A 17,533-nucleotide genomic window follows, 5' to 3' on the forward strand; every position below is an offset into this window, starting at 1 on the left:
CACTCTGAAGGAGGGCCAAAGGACAAGCAAAACAGCCCAAAGGCAGCAATGGAGAGGAGCAGCAGGAGAGCCAGCAGCGTACCGTTCACGGGGGATGCTCAGACACACTTACGACTTGAGCTCAAAAGCCCTGTTAGCTGCAATTTATACTCGGTCTTCACCGCAACAAGGCCGAGGGAGCCTCTTGTGGAAGCGGCAGACCTCTGAGCACTGCTACACACACAGCATTAGATTTTATGGCTTCGCACACAAAAAGATGGAGTACCTGGTCTATTCTGCATGGATTTCAAGGGAAGAGGGCGCGCCAGAAGGGACAAATGGTTAGCACTTTCCTTGGAAATCAAACTTGTTGTAGGAGAGTTGTTTTTGAAACTAGGAAGAAAAAATGTAGGAAGACAGTGACGTGAAAAAAACATGCTTAACATCCTTGTTTACATGGGGTAGGGGGATGGAGATGTGTAATAATCTTACCAACGGGTTGAGAGCTCTCTGTCTGTAGCCTGTCCTTACACTCTATTTCATCACCGACTGTCCACTAGCAGGGTCTGTGAGACCTTCGCTTATTAGACGTGCAATCATTTGATAAAGGCTTCCTCAGGGAGCAAGTCTCCACAGTCAAGCTTGTCCTTGGCTCACCTCCTTCCCTCAGCCTAAGAACTGCTTTCAGGCATCAGGGTCCATCTCAAAAGTACCCCAGACCTCTCGCCTTAGAATGAGTTAAGGTTTGTGCAAACACTTCGGGAATCTATGCAAATCTATGTGGTGTTGCTGTACAGAACTAGAAGCTGGTGCTCCAAGCGCCCTGCCAGCAGCTGTACTAGAGCACTGGTTTCATTTGGCCTTGAGCTCTCCCCAGTGTCCTAAAGGCCAGGACTGTTGTCCAGCCACCTCTGCATCTCCTGTAAGTTATGGCGCATGTCAGGCATGTATCAGGCATCAGAAAACATGCACTGAAACAAAATGCTATGAAAGGACGCGCATGCTCGGTGTTAGCTGCAGGCCTGTCACCCAGGCCCTCTAAATACCAAGTGCACACACTGAAAGAAATGTGGACACTTTTGCCCTGCAGGCAACGTACAGTAAAACTATTCAGCCTATAAATTTCCTGATAAACTCCCTCTCAAAAAAGCCCTAGGACCCAAAAGGTTCTTAACTTTTTAGCAAGAAGCCAGGTCTTTGACACAGGACTGGGCCATGTGTCTGCTATTTCAGAGGAGGGAGGGGGCACTTCTTTCATGTTTTCAGATAGACCCCAGCTGGCATGGAGACTCCCAGCACGTCCACTGCCTCCAGCTCTTGCCTGCCTCTTGGGCAAGGCTTGGGGGCCCGCCACTTGTGTATCAGCAGAGGTGGACCCGGAGAGGAAGCTCACGGCTGACGGGGAAGGCTTGTAGGCTTGGCATAAGTGAACGCATTTCACAGGTCTGCCCCAGAGTCCAGTGTGTAGTGGGGCTGGGCGGCATTACACAGATCGCAGTGTCTCACTCAGCGAAGGAGTGAGCAGGGGCAGATCTGTGCAGTCTCCTCACCACAGTGTCATCATCATCATCAATACATGTGTTTCCATTCCTAGGCATAAGTTTATCCTGTTTCCTCCATTCAAATAAGGGTAGGGAAGCATGTTCTCCTTTCTTTGTAAAACCTGTTAGTCAACAGGTATTGATTGTGCTGGAAGTGCAGTAGGAGTTAAAGACACAGATCCAGCCACGACCTGGCTCCTGCCTGGGGAGAGGGCCCGGAGGACTTGCAGAGAAGATGAGGCGGGGCCGAGGGGCCTCTCCTGGTGGGACTACAACAGCCACAGGTATTCCTGACATGCAAGTACTGATCCACTGTTTACCCCACAAGGTGACCCCAAAGCCTGCCTTCTCAAAGAACTAGGCCATTTCCCCATGAAGTCGCATGAGCCACATTACCCTCAGAGGCACCAGGTCTGTTCTCCTTCTTTCAGTAAAGCCTATAGAGAATGTACCAGCTCCTACGTCTGGTATGTGATATCAATGATGATCATTCTTCCCCAGGAACATGACTTTGCTGGCTAACTCAGCTTGGCAAACTTAGTTCATGCTCCTCTCCCAACCATCCTCGAGTTCTTTTCAAGGTTGGTGATTCACTTTCCAGCCCGTGAGAGTTTGTTCCCTCGGTCACTAGTGCTTTCTAGAGAAGGAAGAGTAGTGATGGTAAGCTGATGAGGATAGTTACCAGTTCAGCTGCCTTCTCAGTCAGCGGCTGACTGAGCAACCCAACAAATGGAGAACCGAGAAAATGAAAGGAGACTGAGGAAATGAAAGAGAGGGGGATGGACACTCCTAAGGAAGAGACCAAGACTAAGAAATCTGAGGCAGAGGAGGAGAAAGTGAGGAGGGACCTGGGGAGACTGGCCCAGGACATTCACTTCCCTGAAGCAGTAGTCCTTAGGGGTTCTGGTACATACTCACTTACACGGTGCTGACCGCATGCCAGGCAATGTTCTAAGCATTTTGCAAATGCCACATTTTACATAGCCTAACTTATTTAATCTTCACAACTGTATGAGGTAAGTATAATTACTGTCCACATTTTACAGATGAAGAAATTGGGTACAAGGAGATTAAGTAATTTGCCCATGATCACATAGCTAGTTTAGTGGCAGAGCTGGGATTTAAATCTAGACAGTCTGGCTCAGAATTCAAGCTTTTAACCATCACAGTATATTTAAACATTCATGCTGACAGGCAGAAGGGGACAGCCAGTCAGAGTTAGCCAGGCACCTGTAAGAATGCTTTTTAATTTGGAAACCCTAGCACAGAGCTTCCCCACTGATGTTCTGTGAGATACCAATCCTCTCATCAGGCTGAACAATGTCATTTTCTCTGTGTGCTATGATGTCAGAAGGACTGAGCAGCACTGCTCCAGCGTATGTAAATACAAGGGAATTACTACCACATTACCATTATTATACTAATCCAAAATCTAATTTATCAGAAGTTTCTCCTCTTGGCTCTGAGATGGCTCTGTATTTTGTGTTCTGGACTGTTACGTAGGATGAGCTACCTGCCAGGCCAACCACGTTATTTCATGGCAGTTTTCGTATCAGGTACAAGGCTACATTAGTAGCCTGACCTATGAGATGGCTGATTTTGTTTCTGATGGCATCATTACTATGGAGGTGACAAGGTCAAGGAAAGGACAGAAGCTAGTCAAATTTAATGCATGATGGATGAAAGGAGCCACCTGTGAAATCAGCTCGTCCTGATCAACGGACAGTCTGTGAGTGTGACTCCAAGGGGCTAACGTATTTCACAGGTCTGCCCCAGAGTCTAGTGTGTAGTGGGGCTGGGCGGCATTCTATAGATTGCAGTGTCTCACTCAGCCACAGTGAAAGCAGTATGAGGCCTGCTAAGGTGCCAGCGGGGTGGTGATTCACAACAGGCCTCAAACAGGGCTGGGATGGTAATATTTCCAGAGGCAAAAGTTCTAGATTCAGGCCCATCTTTTTCCCCTTTTATGATCCTGGGACCATAAGCAGCCTTCAGAGTTGCCGCTGCATCTCCTGGTGGAAGGAATGAGAAGAGGAAAGGTGGAGCGGGTAAAGGAAGTGTGTGCTTAAGAAACAGCAAGCATGAAAACAGAATTACCATCTGATCCAGTAATTCTACATCTGGGTATTTTTCTGAAGAAAATGAAAACATTAACCCCAAAAGATATCTGCTCTCCCATGTCCACTGCAACATTATTTATAATAGCAAAGATACAGAAATAATCCAAGTATCCACTGATGGATGAGCAGATAAAGAATGTGAGATACACACACACACACACACACACACACACACAAATGGAATATTAATCAGACATAAAAAAGAATTACATCTTGCCATTTGCAACAACATGAATGGTCCCTGAGGGTATTAGGATCAGTGAAATAAGTCAGAGAAAGACAAATATTGTATGATCGATCCACAGGATTTCACTTACATGTAGAATCTTAAGGGAAAAAAAAGCTCATAGATAGAGAACAGACTGGTGATTGCCAGTGGTGGCAGGTGCTGGGGTGGGAGAAATAGGGGGTGAAAGGGGTCAAAAGTTATAAAATAAGTCATGGGATGTAGTGTACGGCATGGCAACTGGAGTTAATAATACTGTGTTGTATATTTGAAAGTTGCTAAGAGGGTAGATCTTAAAAGTTCTCATCACGCACACAAATTCTGTAACTATGTATGGTGATGGATGTTAAGGAGACTTACTGTGATGATCATCTCACAAACATCAAATCATTATGTTGTACATCTGAAACTAATATAATATTGTATGTCAACTGTACCTCAATTAAAAAGAAAAAGAAAAAGAAAGAAATAGCAGGCAGGAGTAAAGGACAGGATTTGTGTGAGCAGGATAGTATAAACAGCTGAAAAAGGCAGGCTGAAGTTACTTCACCCAAGCTTATTATTATGGCCTACAAGGCCCTCCAACATTTGGTGCCTGTCTACTTTCCAGCTCACCGTCAGTCAGTCACTTTTTCAGGGAAAAATGAAAATAGTGGCTAGTTCAGCATTCATGTTAAACAATCTCACAGGTGCTTTTCCTCGAGACAAGCGTGGTCCTTTGTGTGCAGCAGAAGGGCTTTACAAACATTTCCACAGTGCCATGCAGAATATTAAAACAATACGTACTCAAGGGTTGAGATTAAATTAGTAATTTTTATTGCTTCATCCGGGATACTTTTAAGTGAAAATGGCATTTAAAAAAAAAAAAAACTGCAATCACATGATGAAGAACACAACGACTAGCCCAGTTTAGTGCCACTCCCTGGATTCACGTGAAGGCACCAGCAGTTTTGCCCACTGTTGCTTTGCAATGACAAACAGCATCTTGGCACTATTATGAAAATAATTTTGACCTTGAAGATACCCTGAAAGGGTTTCAAGGGCTCCCAGGGTCTGCAGAGAACCACTGTGCCAGGCAATGGGGAGGGACTGGGCAGGACTGGAGCTGTGCTTTAGGGCCATCAAACTAGCTGTGATGACAGAACAAACTGGAGGCAGGAGAGGGACTGGAGGGAAGTGAGGCTGTGGCAACAATGGGGAGGAAGAAAGGAAGGCGTGTCACTGAGGCAGGGATAGAAAGGAACAGAAAGAGGCGAGGGGTGTTACGGAGAGAAGGAATGAAGCCACAGAGGTAAAGCTGGTCCTGGTCTTGCGAAATGACTGGAGATGATGGAGGAGCCAAAGACCACTATCCTCGTGGAAGGAAGGCACGAGGTCTAGTTTCTCTCTATCCCAACTGCCTCGTATGGAGCCAGGCACAGAGAGGGATCTCACTGTATGTTTATTAACCAAAGTCAGGTAACCAGAAGAGAAGCAGTACCATCAAAGAAGGGGGAGAATTCAGGAAGGGAAGCTGGTTGGGTTGGAGAGCAGGGAAAGTCTGTGCCACTGGGAAGCGTCAGATGAAGGAAGGTGATAAAGCAGCAAGGTATGAAAAATCACAGATCATTCCCACCCAGTCCTCATCCGAAGCAATCTACAAACGAGGCATTGTTTATACCCTGCCAGGCGTGATGAAACCTCAGGTTAGTGTGTCATACAGAACACTTCAAGATGTCCTCATATATGTCACATATACTAAACAAAAACAAAAAAACAAATGAAAAACTTGAAAAGATACATCTCAAGCCACTATTAACAACAGTTACTTTGGGAGAACGAAATTGGGGTGGGTACAGAATTTCACTTCTTATACTTCCCCTGTATTTGATTTTGTTTTGTTATGATATAGTTTTACCTTTATATTTTAAATAAAAGGGAGTAAGTATGTTTTACTTACTGCACGGTGTTCCTTACGACCCTCTCTGCCATTTATTCTGGTAGAAATGTGCTCCTTCCTACCCAGTAACTGCCAGGCAGCCCAGCTAATCCTAGCTGCCCAACTGAATATTAGATTCTCCCACCTGCCCCTTCCTCTGGAAATATCAGATACAGGTCTCCCTCATTTTTGGAAAGTTCATTTTATACAACTTTGCTTTTACAAAAGACCTATGTTAGTATGAACCTGTTTTCAAGAAATATGAAGATTTTCATTTTTATGAAAAAGGGCAGGCAGTGAAATAGGGTGCAGCATTTGCTTTGCAGCAAACATTCTAGAGGCAGCCACGCCCGAGCAGTGAGAGGAACTACACTCAGCGTCAAGCTGCCAGGGCTTTGAACTGTGACTGTGAGCATCTGTGCTTGATCTCCACTTACTTTGTGCATCCATTAGTAAGATGGGTCCTAAGGTAATTGCTTTACACCACTTCAGCTTAAGAAGGCTTTCTATTTTCGGATAGCGTGGGAACCTGCAATTTCAACCTGACGCAATCTAAAAGGTTCAGTGAAATGTGCAGCCAGTCGTACCTATAGGTCTGCCCAACTTTGCAAAGTGAATCCTCTGTAAACCTGAAATTCCAAATGCAATAATGCTCCTGCCAGGGGGCTGCGGTCTTCAGCTACAGGAAGTGCTTCAGCGGCCTCTGTACGTAGCAGACATTTTTCAGCTCTCCAATGGCCTCTGCTTCATCATACCTGGCATGAAAACCTTGGGAAAGCAGAAAGAGAAAGGATGTAAAAATGCTGACTCAAAAAAAAAAAAAAATGACCAGAGAAGATAAAGATCAACCTATGTTTCTCAAATCTACATGTCACACCAGTAAGAAGAGGCAATCACAGGTTTCCCCAGTCTTTAAATTCAGACATTGGAGCATTTCAAATGCTGACACAAACCATTTGAAGATTTAACAAGGGTCTGAGTAAAAGGTTTCAGACTATGCTTCTGTTGTGGGATTCCAGACCCAAAAAGGCATAACTGGACCTGGATGACAGATATGGACACCTCTGTTCACTGAAGAGCCTCACGTGGAAGGTAAAAGCTGCCACTTCTCTGTTGTCCGTGTTTTTTAGAGATGAATGAGCTCTGGCTCCATCTCTTAGTGGTGCGTTCCAAGTCTCACAGGCAGGAGGCAGCAGAGTCAGAAAGGTAAAGCAGATGCTGAGAGCAGCAGGTGGCATGAACAGGAACAAGGTTTTATGCCAAATGCTTAACTACTGCTAGTTTTTCGCTTGATGGCTTCATTTTCTGTATGTTTACTGCTATTTTTAATCTCATGGTTCTAGTTATCACATGTCAAAGTTGATTCGCCAATGTCTCTACGAAATGAGTATGTACTTCCCCTTATCCCAATGGAAAAGCTCTGAAAATGCAGTTTAAATCTGAATTCTGGGCTCTCGTGCCAAAATTTCTAAAATGGCTTTCTGACTGGAAGCCGGATGTGTTTCACCATTTCCTCAAATCACATGTCCCAAACTGGACTTGCCCCAATCCCTATCTACCCCCTTCTTTCTCCTTTCTCTTCTTCTCCATCAGATTATATCATCCTGCCAGTCACCCAGCCACAGAATCTTTAAATCATTTCTAATGTCTCTTTTTCCTCCAACCCCATAAGCTCCAAATATTCCCACTGTCAGGCTTTTCCCTCAGCCTGGTATGTAGCTCCTTGAAAAATAACACCTATTCATCCTTCCAGGCCCATCATAAATTACTGAAAGCAGTCCCACAAATTACAGGAATAGTCCCTGACTCTTTTTTCTCCTTTGTCCAGCATTTTAATTGAAACCACATCTACCATTATAATACTCAGAGCTGGCAGTACACATGCACATGTGGCTCTCCCATGAGGCCATACACTCCTCAAGGGCAAGGACAAATCTTATTCAACTTTGCACTTCCAGCACCAAAAAGAGGGGGCTCCAGTAAATATGTGAATGAATTACTCACCCACAAAATATTTCTTTATTGTTCAACAGAGAATGTTAACACATAGAATAATCCTTCCTATTGTGCTTTTCATTCTCAAACAAACCTTTATGGCCCAGTGGAACCATCTCCAGGGCCCAAAGAAGCTCCAGTTACACTCCTTCTCCTATGGCCATGGTGCTTCCAGGGACAACCCTGAACACCCTGACTTTTAACTCCTTGTCTTCAGTCTTGCTACAGGTTGAAACTCCTTGGTCCCTTCTTGCTGCCTATAGTAGGGGGTGGCTAATTTTTTCCTGTAAAGGGCCAGACAGTCAATATTTTAGACTTTTGTGTGTCATATGGTCTCTGTCACAACTACTCAATATATTGCCTTTGCAGAGTGAAAGCAGCCAGAGATGATACATAAATGAGTGATTGTGACTATATTTAAAAAAAAAACCTTAATTCCTGGAGGCTGAAATTTTAATTTCATATAATTTTCATGTCACAAAATATTAATTTTCTATTGAACTTTTCCCCCAGCCATTTAAAAATGTAAAAAGTATTCTTGGCTTGCAGTCCATACAAAAACAGGTGGTGAGCCAGATATGGCCTGCAGGCCCTAGAGCCAACCCCGCTTATTTCCTCTCCTCACCAGCTCCATTCCTCTACATGTGCACGTGTGCACAAACACATACACACCCTCTCTGTTCATTTCTACCTCTAGGAGGCCTACAGCAAAAAACAACCTTCAGAATTCCTCTATGGACTCTGTGTTATTCTGCTGCTTGGGGCCACTCCAGGGCTGGAGAGGTAGAAAGTACATGAGCTTTTGAGCCATTAGGGCCTAGATTCAGAGTCTGGCCTTACCATGTACCAATGGGGTAGCACTGGACATAATACTTAACCTCTCTGTGCTTCACTGTCATGATCTATAAAATGGGAGCAATAACACCTACATCACAGGGATTTTGTGAGAACTAGATGAGCTAATGCAAACCAAGTTCATGGTACAATGTCTGGCTTAGATAAGTAGGCACTCAATAAATTGTAATTATTATTCTAGCTTGGGATATGGCTTCCCCAGATCAGCTGTGGCCCTGGAAAGCAATCCAGCTACTCTGTAAACCACAACTGAGCAACAGGAGGGAAAAGACTGAGAGCAAAGAACAAAGGCAGAGAGATAGAATTTGGAGGTTTTCAGACAGGCCCCAGAATTCTAAGTGCCTGGTTGGCCCTGATTCCTTCCAACGCCATTCCAAATTCCGCTGGGCCTCTCCTCCTCCTCCTCCTCAGAAAGAACTTCTGACTCTCACACTGCCTGTATCTTCTCAGCATTCCTTACCTAATACCCAGATGAGCCCTGGAATGTTCTCCTCATTCGTATACCACCTCCTGGTAGAGGAATGGGAAAGGGTGAATGTGGCCAGACCAAGTCTACACAGACTAGCCTGTCACTTAGGTCTTATATCACCCAGGCACCCAACTCCCTCACAATTATTCATGAATTTCCTGCTGTATAGGAAATGGAATTTTTCCAGAGCTCAAGAATTAGTCTCTCTACAGAAGTTTTAGAGCAAAAAACCAAGTATAAAAAGAAGGGGTCCATCATACCACTTTTAAGACAGAAGCCATCAGTGGGGGAGAGAGAAGCTTGTGACACCTCTCTCTTTGGTCCAAAAGGCCAGATTTGAGCCTGGCACTTCCTTGCTCCAACACCTCTGCTGGATATCCACTGTCTCTGGAATAACCAAGCTCATATGCTGTCACTCAGGGCTTCTGCACTCCTGCCCAGGGCACCCCTCCTGCATTATATCTTACCCTCCTCTACAGAAGTCCTGACCTACAACCGAGGTGAAATGGATAGTTTCTACATAACTGCCCTGAACAATCTCCAGCTTCCCACATGTGTGCATAATTCAATCCCAGCACCTGAAACATTTTATTATATATCTCCCCCTAGACTGTGAGCTAGGGACAGGGCAGACACTCTGTCTGATCTACCTCTGGGTCCCCTACACCTAGCACAGTGTCTGACATGGGCCAAACACTTAATAAATATTCATGAGTGAATGGAAATAGCTGAAGTTATTCTGCCCTTAAACTGTTTTAGTTGGACTCTTTATTAGCTGACTAAGCACAGTCTGGGTCACTGCCAAGAAGCAGAAAGACCTAAGAGAAAGAAAAGAAGCACGACCAATGTGATCCAAGCAACGGAAAATAGGTTTTAAGAGCGAAGTAAAAGAAACCAAGGCTGTTTAGCCTGGAGAAGAGAAGAGGAGACCTAACTCAATTCTGGCTTTAGGTATACAAAAGGTTTCATGAGAAAGTCTTGCTCTCACCCTCCCTTTATAATCAGAAGGAACTTTTCCATATTCATGGAAAATGGAACAAGAAAAAGTGGCTTACGTTAAGGCCAGAGCGGCTTAAGCTGGAGAGAAAGAAGAACCAAGTTAGGCACCACTTTTCCAGAGATACTGTTACTGTACTTTTTGGCAAGTGAATTGGAAGGGTTTTGATGAGCACTTTTGTCGAAGGCTGTGCAAAAGGAAATGAATATGCTGCCCTGTTCCTGTTTGTTGTGGAGAACAGGTGGGTGAAAATACAAGTTGGGTAAGATTTTCTAATGAGCCACTGACTTTTCATTGCCCCCTCTTCCTGCGGGCACACTCTGTCATATCACACTTAGCAATCCAGTGATGGAACAATCTAGTACAGGCATACTTTGGCGATATTGCGGGTTCAGTTCCAGATTATGGCAATAAAGTGAATATCGTAATAAAGCAAGTCACACAAATTTTTTGGTTTCTCAGTGCATATAAAAGTTATGCCTACACTATACAGTAGTCTGGTACGTATGCAATAGCATTATGTCTAAAAAAAAGTACATACTTTATTTAAAAATTTTTTATTGCTAAAAAATGCTAGCCATCGTCTGACAACACTGGGTTGCCAAAAAATTTTTAATGTGTAAGAAACACAACATCTGGAAAGTGCAATAAAACGAGGTATGGCTGTATTTCAAATTTTCCTGATGGGACAGTGGAAAGAAAAAGAAGGCAACAATGTTAGAATAAGACAGTAGGGAAAATGGCCCTAAGAAATATACATTCCACAAAAACAATACCTAACTGGATATTGATAATAATTGTTCATATTATTACTATTAAAGCTACCACTCATTGAGCACTTACTATGTGCTAAGCATTGTGCTAAGTGTTTAACATAAGCTATCTTAATCCTTATAACAATCTCAAAAGGTAGGTAATATCTGTATCCCTATTTCACAGGTGAAGAAATTAAGACCCAGGAAGGTAAAATAATTTGCCCAAGTCACACAGCTAGCAAGTGACAGAGCCAGGACTCAAAACCACGCAGTTCAACTCTAGAGTCTACACCTAACTACTGTCTCCTTTTAAGAAGGATGAGAGGCTGCAATTTAAACCCTATACTTTCTGAGTCCAGGTTCATATTCTCAGCTATTTCCTTATACTGCCCCCAGCCAGGAAGAGTAAAGCAACACAAGACATTAGCAAGAGAAGAGACCTCAGACGTGAACCAAAAACACTCCCATATTCCAAAGAATGAAGCTAAGGTCAAAGACTCATGGATTATGACGAACAGAACAAGGACTTGAATGCCAGCCTCTTGACTGCAAGTGTAGTCCTCTTTCCTCCATTATAGATTCTTGTTGAATGTGAGGGTGAGAAAATGAAGGAACAGTATGTGCCAAATAGGCTTCCTCCCCAGATACTGTTATAATGAATTGCTAATCTCACATCAGAGTCTGTGCCTGAACTATCAGGGTGCCAGCAGCCTCTGTAGACTGATTCTAAGATTCTGTTACTTAAGATGGCAACGCACTGTTTAATGGTACTACAGGAGCTGCCAAAATGCTCATATATTAAACCAATCAAGCAGTCTTAGACCAGGTAGCTTCCATACAAGATCAGTAGTCCACAGTTTAAGCCTGGACTGTACTATTCCAACAGCTTCCTCGTTGATGACCCCATTCTCAGACACTCTTTGCTCCAGACTAGCCTCCATTCTGTAGCCAGAGTAAATATATCCCTAATGCTGGCCTTTGGAGCCTTGCAGCATAAGGAAAAGAACATGGGTCTCTGAATCTAACACTCACAGGTCTGGACCAAGCTCTGTCACTCACTAGTTACCTGATCTTGGGTAAATCACTTTAATCATTCTGAGGTCTGGTTTCTTCATCTTTAAATTGGGTCTAAATATCTCCATATTACAGGATTGTGAGGATTAAATAAATTAGTGTGTAATGCATCTAACATACTGTTAGCCACAAAGCAGAGTAGAGACTGGATAAATGTCAGTGTTTTTCTTCCCATACCCCTCTCTCCATTTTGGCCACAATCCACCATTTCAGCTTATTTCCCTTCCTCACCATCTCCATTCCTCTCCTGCAACACACACACACACTCACTCTCTCTCTCTCTCTCTCTCTCTCTCTCTCTCTCTCTCTCTCTTTATCTCTCTCCAGACCCCCGCTCAAATGGCTCCTTCTCACTTCCTCCAAGGCCCAGCATAAATCTTCCACCTTCAGGAATCCTTCCTAGACCCTCTTTGGTCATGTTGGGATTGATTTCTCCTCTTCCCAAACTCCTACTTTGTTTACATTCTTTACTACATTTACTATAGTCAGTCTGATTTCAGTTATTTATGTACTTATCTATCTTCCCAACTACACTGGAGGGAGAAGGCTCTGAGAAGACAATTACTTATAGGTGGGCAGGAAATGTGCTGTTCTCCTCTGTGTGTATTTCTCAATACCAGGGTCTTGTACATAGCAAGAGCTCAATATGTGTGTATTGAATTGAATCTTTGCCACCATTGACTGGGGATCTTTACAGAAAGATCCTGGACTGAGTTTATTCTAAAACTCTGCTTTTATTGCCTGACTTGATAAATATGCAATTTTTAAAGTATACTAGTATTCCTAAACTAAGGGCCACTAATAGATTGGTTTGCTTCATTCCTTCATCCATTCTTTCAACACACTCTGATTCCTCTCGAGGTATCTCTTCAGGATGCAGGCAGACATGGCCGGCAGGACATCTCTCATTCATAGAGGTAGGGTTATCTGGAAGTAAGCTCTTTGGAGAATTGTTCCACTCCACTGGTTAGGAGATGACAGCCATTAAAATCATATAAAAAAGCAGAGTTGTGGAATCCAAAAGTAGATCTGAATGATTTCTAGCTGCCTCAGTTCCCAAGTCTACAAAATAGAGTTTTGAGATGTTACATACAAAGCACTTAAAACAGTATCTGCCACAAAGTGCGTGCTCAATACATGTTAGATATTATATTAACAATGTACTAGCCTGGAAAAAGAATCAAGACTTTTCACTTCTAGTACTATCTCCACCACTGACTGATGTCTTGTCCAATCTTGATCAAGTCCTTTCCCCTCTGCAGGCCTTCCCCCATCTGTAAAATTGAAGAAGTAGAACCAGATGGTTCCCAAGCCCCTTTTACCTTCAACTGGGTATATTTTTCTATGATCAACAGAGTCTTCTGTTCCAGATGCTGAAGCTATTGGCAAGGAAAAATTGTAGCTGCTGGTTCCCAGAGGAGAGAGGCCAAGGCAAAGGCCAAGGCCAAGGCCAAGGGCAGGACAACTGATTAGTAAACCACCTGTGCACTTTCCCCTGTGAACTATATCACATTCAGTGCAGGTTCCTGAACAGAGCACTACCTCCTTCCAACAAAACTCACAGCAAAGGCAAGACAAGAGTCTGAAAACAATAGTAGCAACAAAGAATCCTGCCTTGTGCAGAATTCCTGCACTTTCTTGCCTTTGATGTCTGTAATTAGAGCATCGCAGATCTAAACTAGGGTTCTCCTTAGGCACAAAGAAAAGGAAGAACACACAGGCCCACTCTGAACCTGAAAGCTCATAAAACAAAGACTAAAGCGAGTAAATAAAAAATGAGACTGACTCATTCAACCACAAACACTGCAGAGGCCTACTATGTGCCAGGCAGAGGAGGGATGAAACAACACGGTCCCTTTCCACCAATGTACTCAAGAGTACACATGGGGTGACATATCCCAAGGCAGACTGTGATCAGAGCTACATTCGAGGTGCAGCCTCTGTTACAGAAGATGGAAGGGGGGCAATTAATCCAGCAGGGCAATCAGAGAAGTTTCACTAACAGGTCACATGAGACACAGGCCTTGAAAGATGAGGAGGCGGAACTCTAGGAAGAGGGAATATAGGCAAAGGAACATGGGGAACAAAGGGAGTGTCTGAAGGGAAAAAAAGCTAGGTTATTTTGCCTGGGGCACAGGGTGCAGGTTTGGGAGAACAAAGGGAAACAGGGCAGAAGACTAGATTATAGAGGGACCGGCCCATGAGGTTGAGGAGTTCAAACTCTATGTAATAGACAATGAGGCCCACCAAGGCTTCTGAGCAGAGATAATACAATACATCTCAGGAAGATCACATGGGCACCCATGAAAAGGATGCAAGAGAAATCAAATTACTAGATTACTATGGGATCATGTAACAGGAGACTACACGTGTTTTATAAGCATGTGCTGGAATCCAACAGCTCCTGTTCACAGTGCTTCTCTCTGCCATGGTTCACTTTCATGCAATCTGAGTTTAAGAGGTGTTCCTTTGCCAGGCCCTCTAACCATCAAAATCAGCTAGCATAACAGGCTTCCCAAAGTCGAGAACACAATTAACCCTACGGATCACAGAAAGGGAAGAGCTGATGTGGGAGAAGTTGGGGAGGGGCACCAGCTGGCCCAGCTCCACATAAAAAACCAACCCTAGATCCTCCTCTTTACATCACTTCCAGCCAAGCCCTATTTAGAGGGGCTGAAAGCACTTGGTCAATGGCTGAGGATCCCGTGAACCGATATGCACGAACCATGCTGGGCACATGGGCAATGGTCAATAAGCACTGACCCAGCCTGCAAGGTCAGTTCCACCTATAAATCCCACTGAAGCTTCAAGACCTAGGTCACCTTAGCTCTTCTCCCAGGGCCTCTCTAAAGTACCGCAATCCAAAATGACTTAATTCTTAGAAATCACACCTGTTTCACACATCAAGTATTCAGCACCCATTTCATGACAGGTGCCATACTAGGTGACTCATGTAATCCTATTCAACCTTCACAATGACCATCCTATGCCCTTTTTATATAGGAGAAATTGAAGCTATGAGAGGAGAAATGACTTGCCCAAGGACACACAGCTAGGACGTGGCAGAGGTGAGATCTGAACCCAAGACTGCCTGACCCAAAGTCAAGCACTTCCAACACTTCTATCCTGTTCCCCTTGCTGGCCTCTGATCTGCTACTGCCCATCTGACAGGCAGCCTGGAAACTCCCTAAGGAGAGAGACCACACCTGATACAATTTTCTCTCCCCACTGTACAGCAACCCGCATATGTCAGTAACTTTTCAGTGAAAATAGTTAACTTTAAAACAGGGTAGTATACAGAAATGATATATTCCTCACATGAAAAACTATTCATGATGTTGGACTGCCTGAGTCCAGCCATACAGCCTGATAGAGACTGAGTCTCGAAAATTGGCCCCAGGCTGAGTTCCGACCTCCGACACCTGTCACAAACCAAGCCCCGACCCCAGGCACTGGCTAAGCCCGGACCGGACACGCATGCTGCGCCCACAGCTCATCAGAGACGGCGCCCTGCTAGGTCTCAGACCGAGCCCTAAGAAGAGCCCTAAAGAAGCGTCCGCTTTGGCTGTCCACCCCCCACAGCAGAAACGGGTCGTGACCTCGGGCCGTTCTGAAGGCCCTAACTGCTTTGTCCCGGGCACGCGATTCATTCACAGGTCCCCCCGCCCCATTTCACTGGCAGGGGTACCTCGCTGTCCGGTCTTCTCCTCAGTTGACTCCCCGCGGGGCTGGTCGCGCGCACCCCTACCTGCAGATCGCTCCACCGAGAACGCGGAAGAGGCGGTACTAGGCTCGAGGGGCGGGCCCGACCTAAGAGGGGCGTGAGGGGGCGGGGCTGCGCCTGCGTCCTATGGATAACCCAGGGAGAGGGTGGAGACGAGCTAAGTTTTGCGCAGGCGTGGTAGGAGAGGGGGAGGGGCGGTTGCCGGAGTAGGGGGCGGGGCTCAGCGCCTTCCGACGCATGTATTTTAGGAATGCAGGTCGGGAAGCGCCGGGTAGGGGAGGCCGAGCAGGGCAGGTGTAATTTTATTTACCGAGAGTCCATCCCAGGAAGGAATTTTTTAAAAATCCCCTTTCTGTATGGGGAAATGCCGCCAGTCTCTTTTAAAACGAGAACTAATTCTGTAAAACTTCTTAAAAGATTTAGCTGTACTTTCACCATGAGAATTTCTTCCTGAGTAAAGCATTACCCCCAGTAGTTCAAAATAAAAAACGTAAAAGTTCATTTCTTGGAGAAAATCAACTGCAAATAAATTAACGTTTCAACCAGCCGCCAGTCCCTCCCCCAGGCTGCAAGTATGATGAGGGAATGAGAGTGCTGACTTGGGGTTAAGACAGGTCCTGACTCTGAGTGTGCTTCCTCCGTTGTGAAATGGAAGTAAACATCCCTTCCCTGCCTGTGTCAGGGTTGCTGTGAGGGTCTGGTGAGCAATGCTAATTAAAGAGCCTCTTGAACTCCCTTCGCATCAGGCACCTGACAAACGTTTGTTCCCTTTCCCCTTCTGGGCTCAGTTTTCTCATCTGTATGATGGAAGGAGGTTTGGAACATTGGGGGACATTTCAGGGATTTGCTAGATTTCCCAATCTGGATGAAAGCTGAAGAGCGTGGGGGGGGGGGGGGAAGCTTCTCCCAAGCGTCTGTATTCAGTCATTCCAGAATCTCTTCATTCTAACTTGAAGGCCCCTGTACATGTTGACCTCTCCCACCATCACCTTTCAGGTCCATCCAAGCTTCAGCTCAGAGGCCATGCTGGCCTGTTCTCATCTCTGTTCCCTGAATGTCCAATAGCCAGATGATTCTGAGTCACTCAGGCCTATGTTCCAACCTAGGTTCTCAACATGGCTATTTCCCCCACATGGCAACCAGAGATGAAGGCTCTGGGGGATCTCAGAGGAGGAAGGGCTTAAGGAAAGTCTCCCCAGATCAGATGGAGCTTTAACCATCCCTGTGACTCCCTTCAGCACACACTTCCCACAGCTTCTAGGGAGTGGCAGCGGGAAACCTCAAAGAGGCTGCAGTGTTCATGGGGGCCGAGGGTAGTGGGGCATCCTTTACTCAGGTGAATGCTCTGTCCCAAGGTGGGGAGAATGGCTTGCTTCCCTGTTCCCTGCTCCAAATATTTTTATGGATCTTGAACCAGCAGGAAAACAAAGCCTTTTGCATCCTGGCTGCTCAACGAAATTATCCCTCTACCCTCAATACATTGCCTCTCCCAGAATCCTCTCCTGCCAAGTTTTGCCCTGTGGAGGTCTCTTTTCTCTGTGTCACTGAGGCCTCGGCTCTCTCTTCTATCTCCTCCTTTCTCTGTTTAGTCTTCTCCAAGCATCCCTCTCTGAATTTCTCAAAGCAGTTTTGTGAGGGCTTCCTGATGTATTCAGACATTCCCATGTGAGATGCAGGCCTTGGCCACACAGTTCTGAGATAAATCTACCCTCACATGGCATATTCTGTATGAACCCAGAGCCTTCAGTTTCTGAGATGTCCAGTAATTGAGGAGGTAGTGACTGACCTGTCATAGGAAATGTGCAAGTAGAACCACCTTTTAGGATTCTGGACTGGGGCCTCCTCTGATAAGCCAGAAGAAGAGGCAGCAGAGTGGAGGG

General features: G+C 45.1%; 1 protein-coding gene across 4 annotated transcripts in view; it reads right to left on the reverse strand.

Annotated features, from left to right (window-relative positions):
* The window catches only part of MKNK1 (MAPK interacting serine/threonine kinase 1), a 39,425-nt gene extending 23,686 nt beyond the window's left edge, over nucleotides 1–15,739 (reverse strand). For 2 of the 4 annotated variants that reach the window (XM_032494181.1, XM_032494183.1), the window contains exons 1-3: nucleotides 15,618–15,737; nucleotides 6,372–6,552; nucleotides 266–372 (exon numbers count right to left, since the gene is read on the reverse strand). In XM_032494181.1, coding sequence (XP_032350072.1) covers nucleotides 266–281 — 16 coding nt within the window. In that variant the 5' untranslated portion in view covers nucleotides 282–372; nucleotides 6,372–6,552; nucleotides 15,618–15,737. Of the gene's footprint in view, nucleotides 1–265; nucleotides 373–6,371; nucleotides 6,553–15,617 lie in introns of all 4 variants that reach the window. The other 2 variants (XM_032494182.1, XM_014553949.2) reach the window with 2 other exon arrangements.
* Between the last annotated feature and the right edge of the window lie 1,794 nt (nucleotides 15,740–17,533).

Source organism: Camelus ferus, chromosome 13 (assembly GCF_009834535.1).
Source record: "Camelus ferus isolate YT-003-E chromosome 13, BCGSAC_Cfer_1.0, whole genome shotgun sequence".
Lineage (NCBI taxonomy): Eukaryota > Metazoa > Chordata > Mammalia > Artiodactyla > Camelidae > Camelus > Camelus ferus.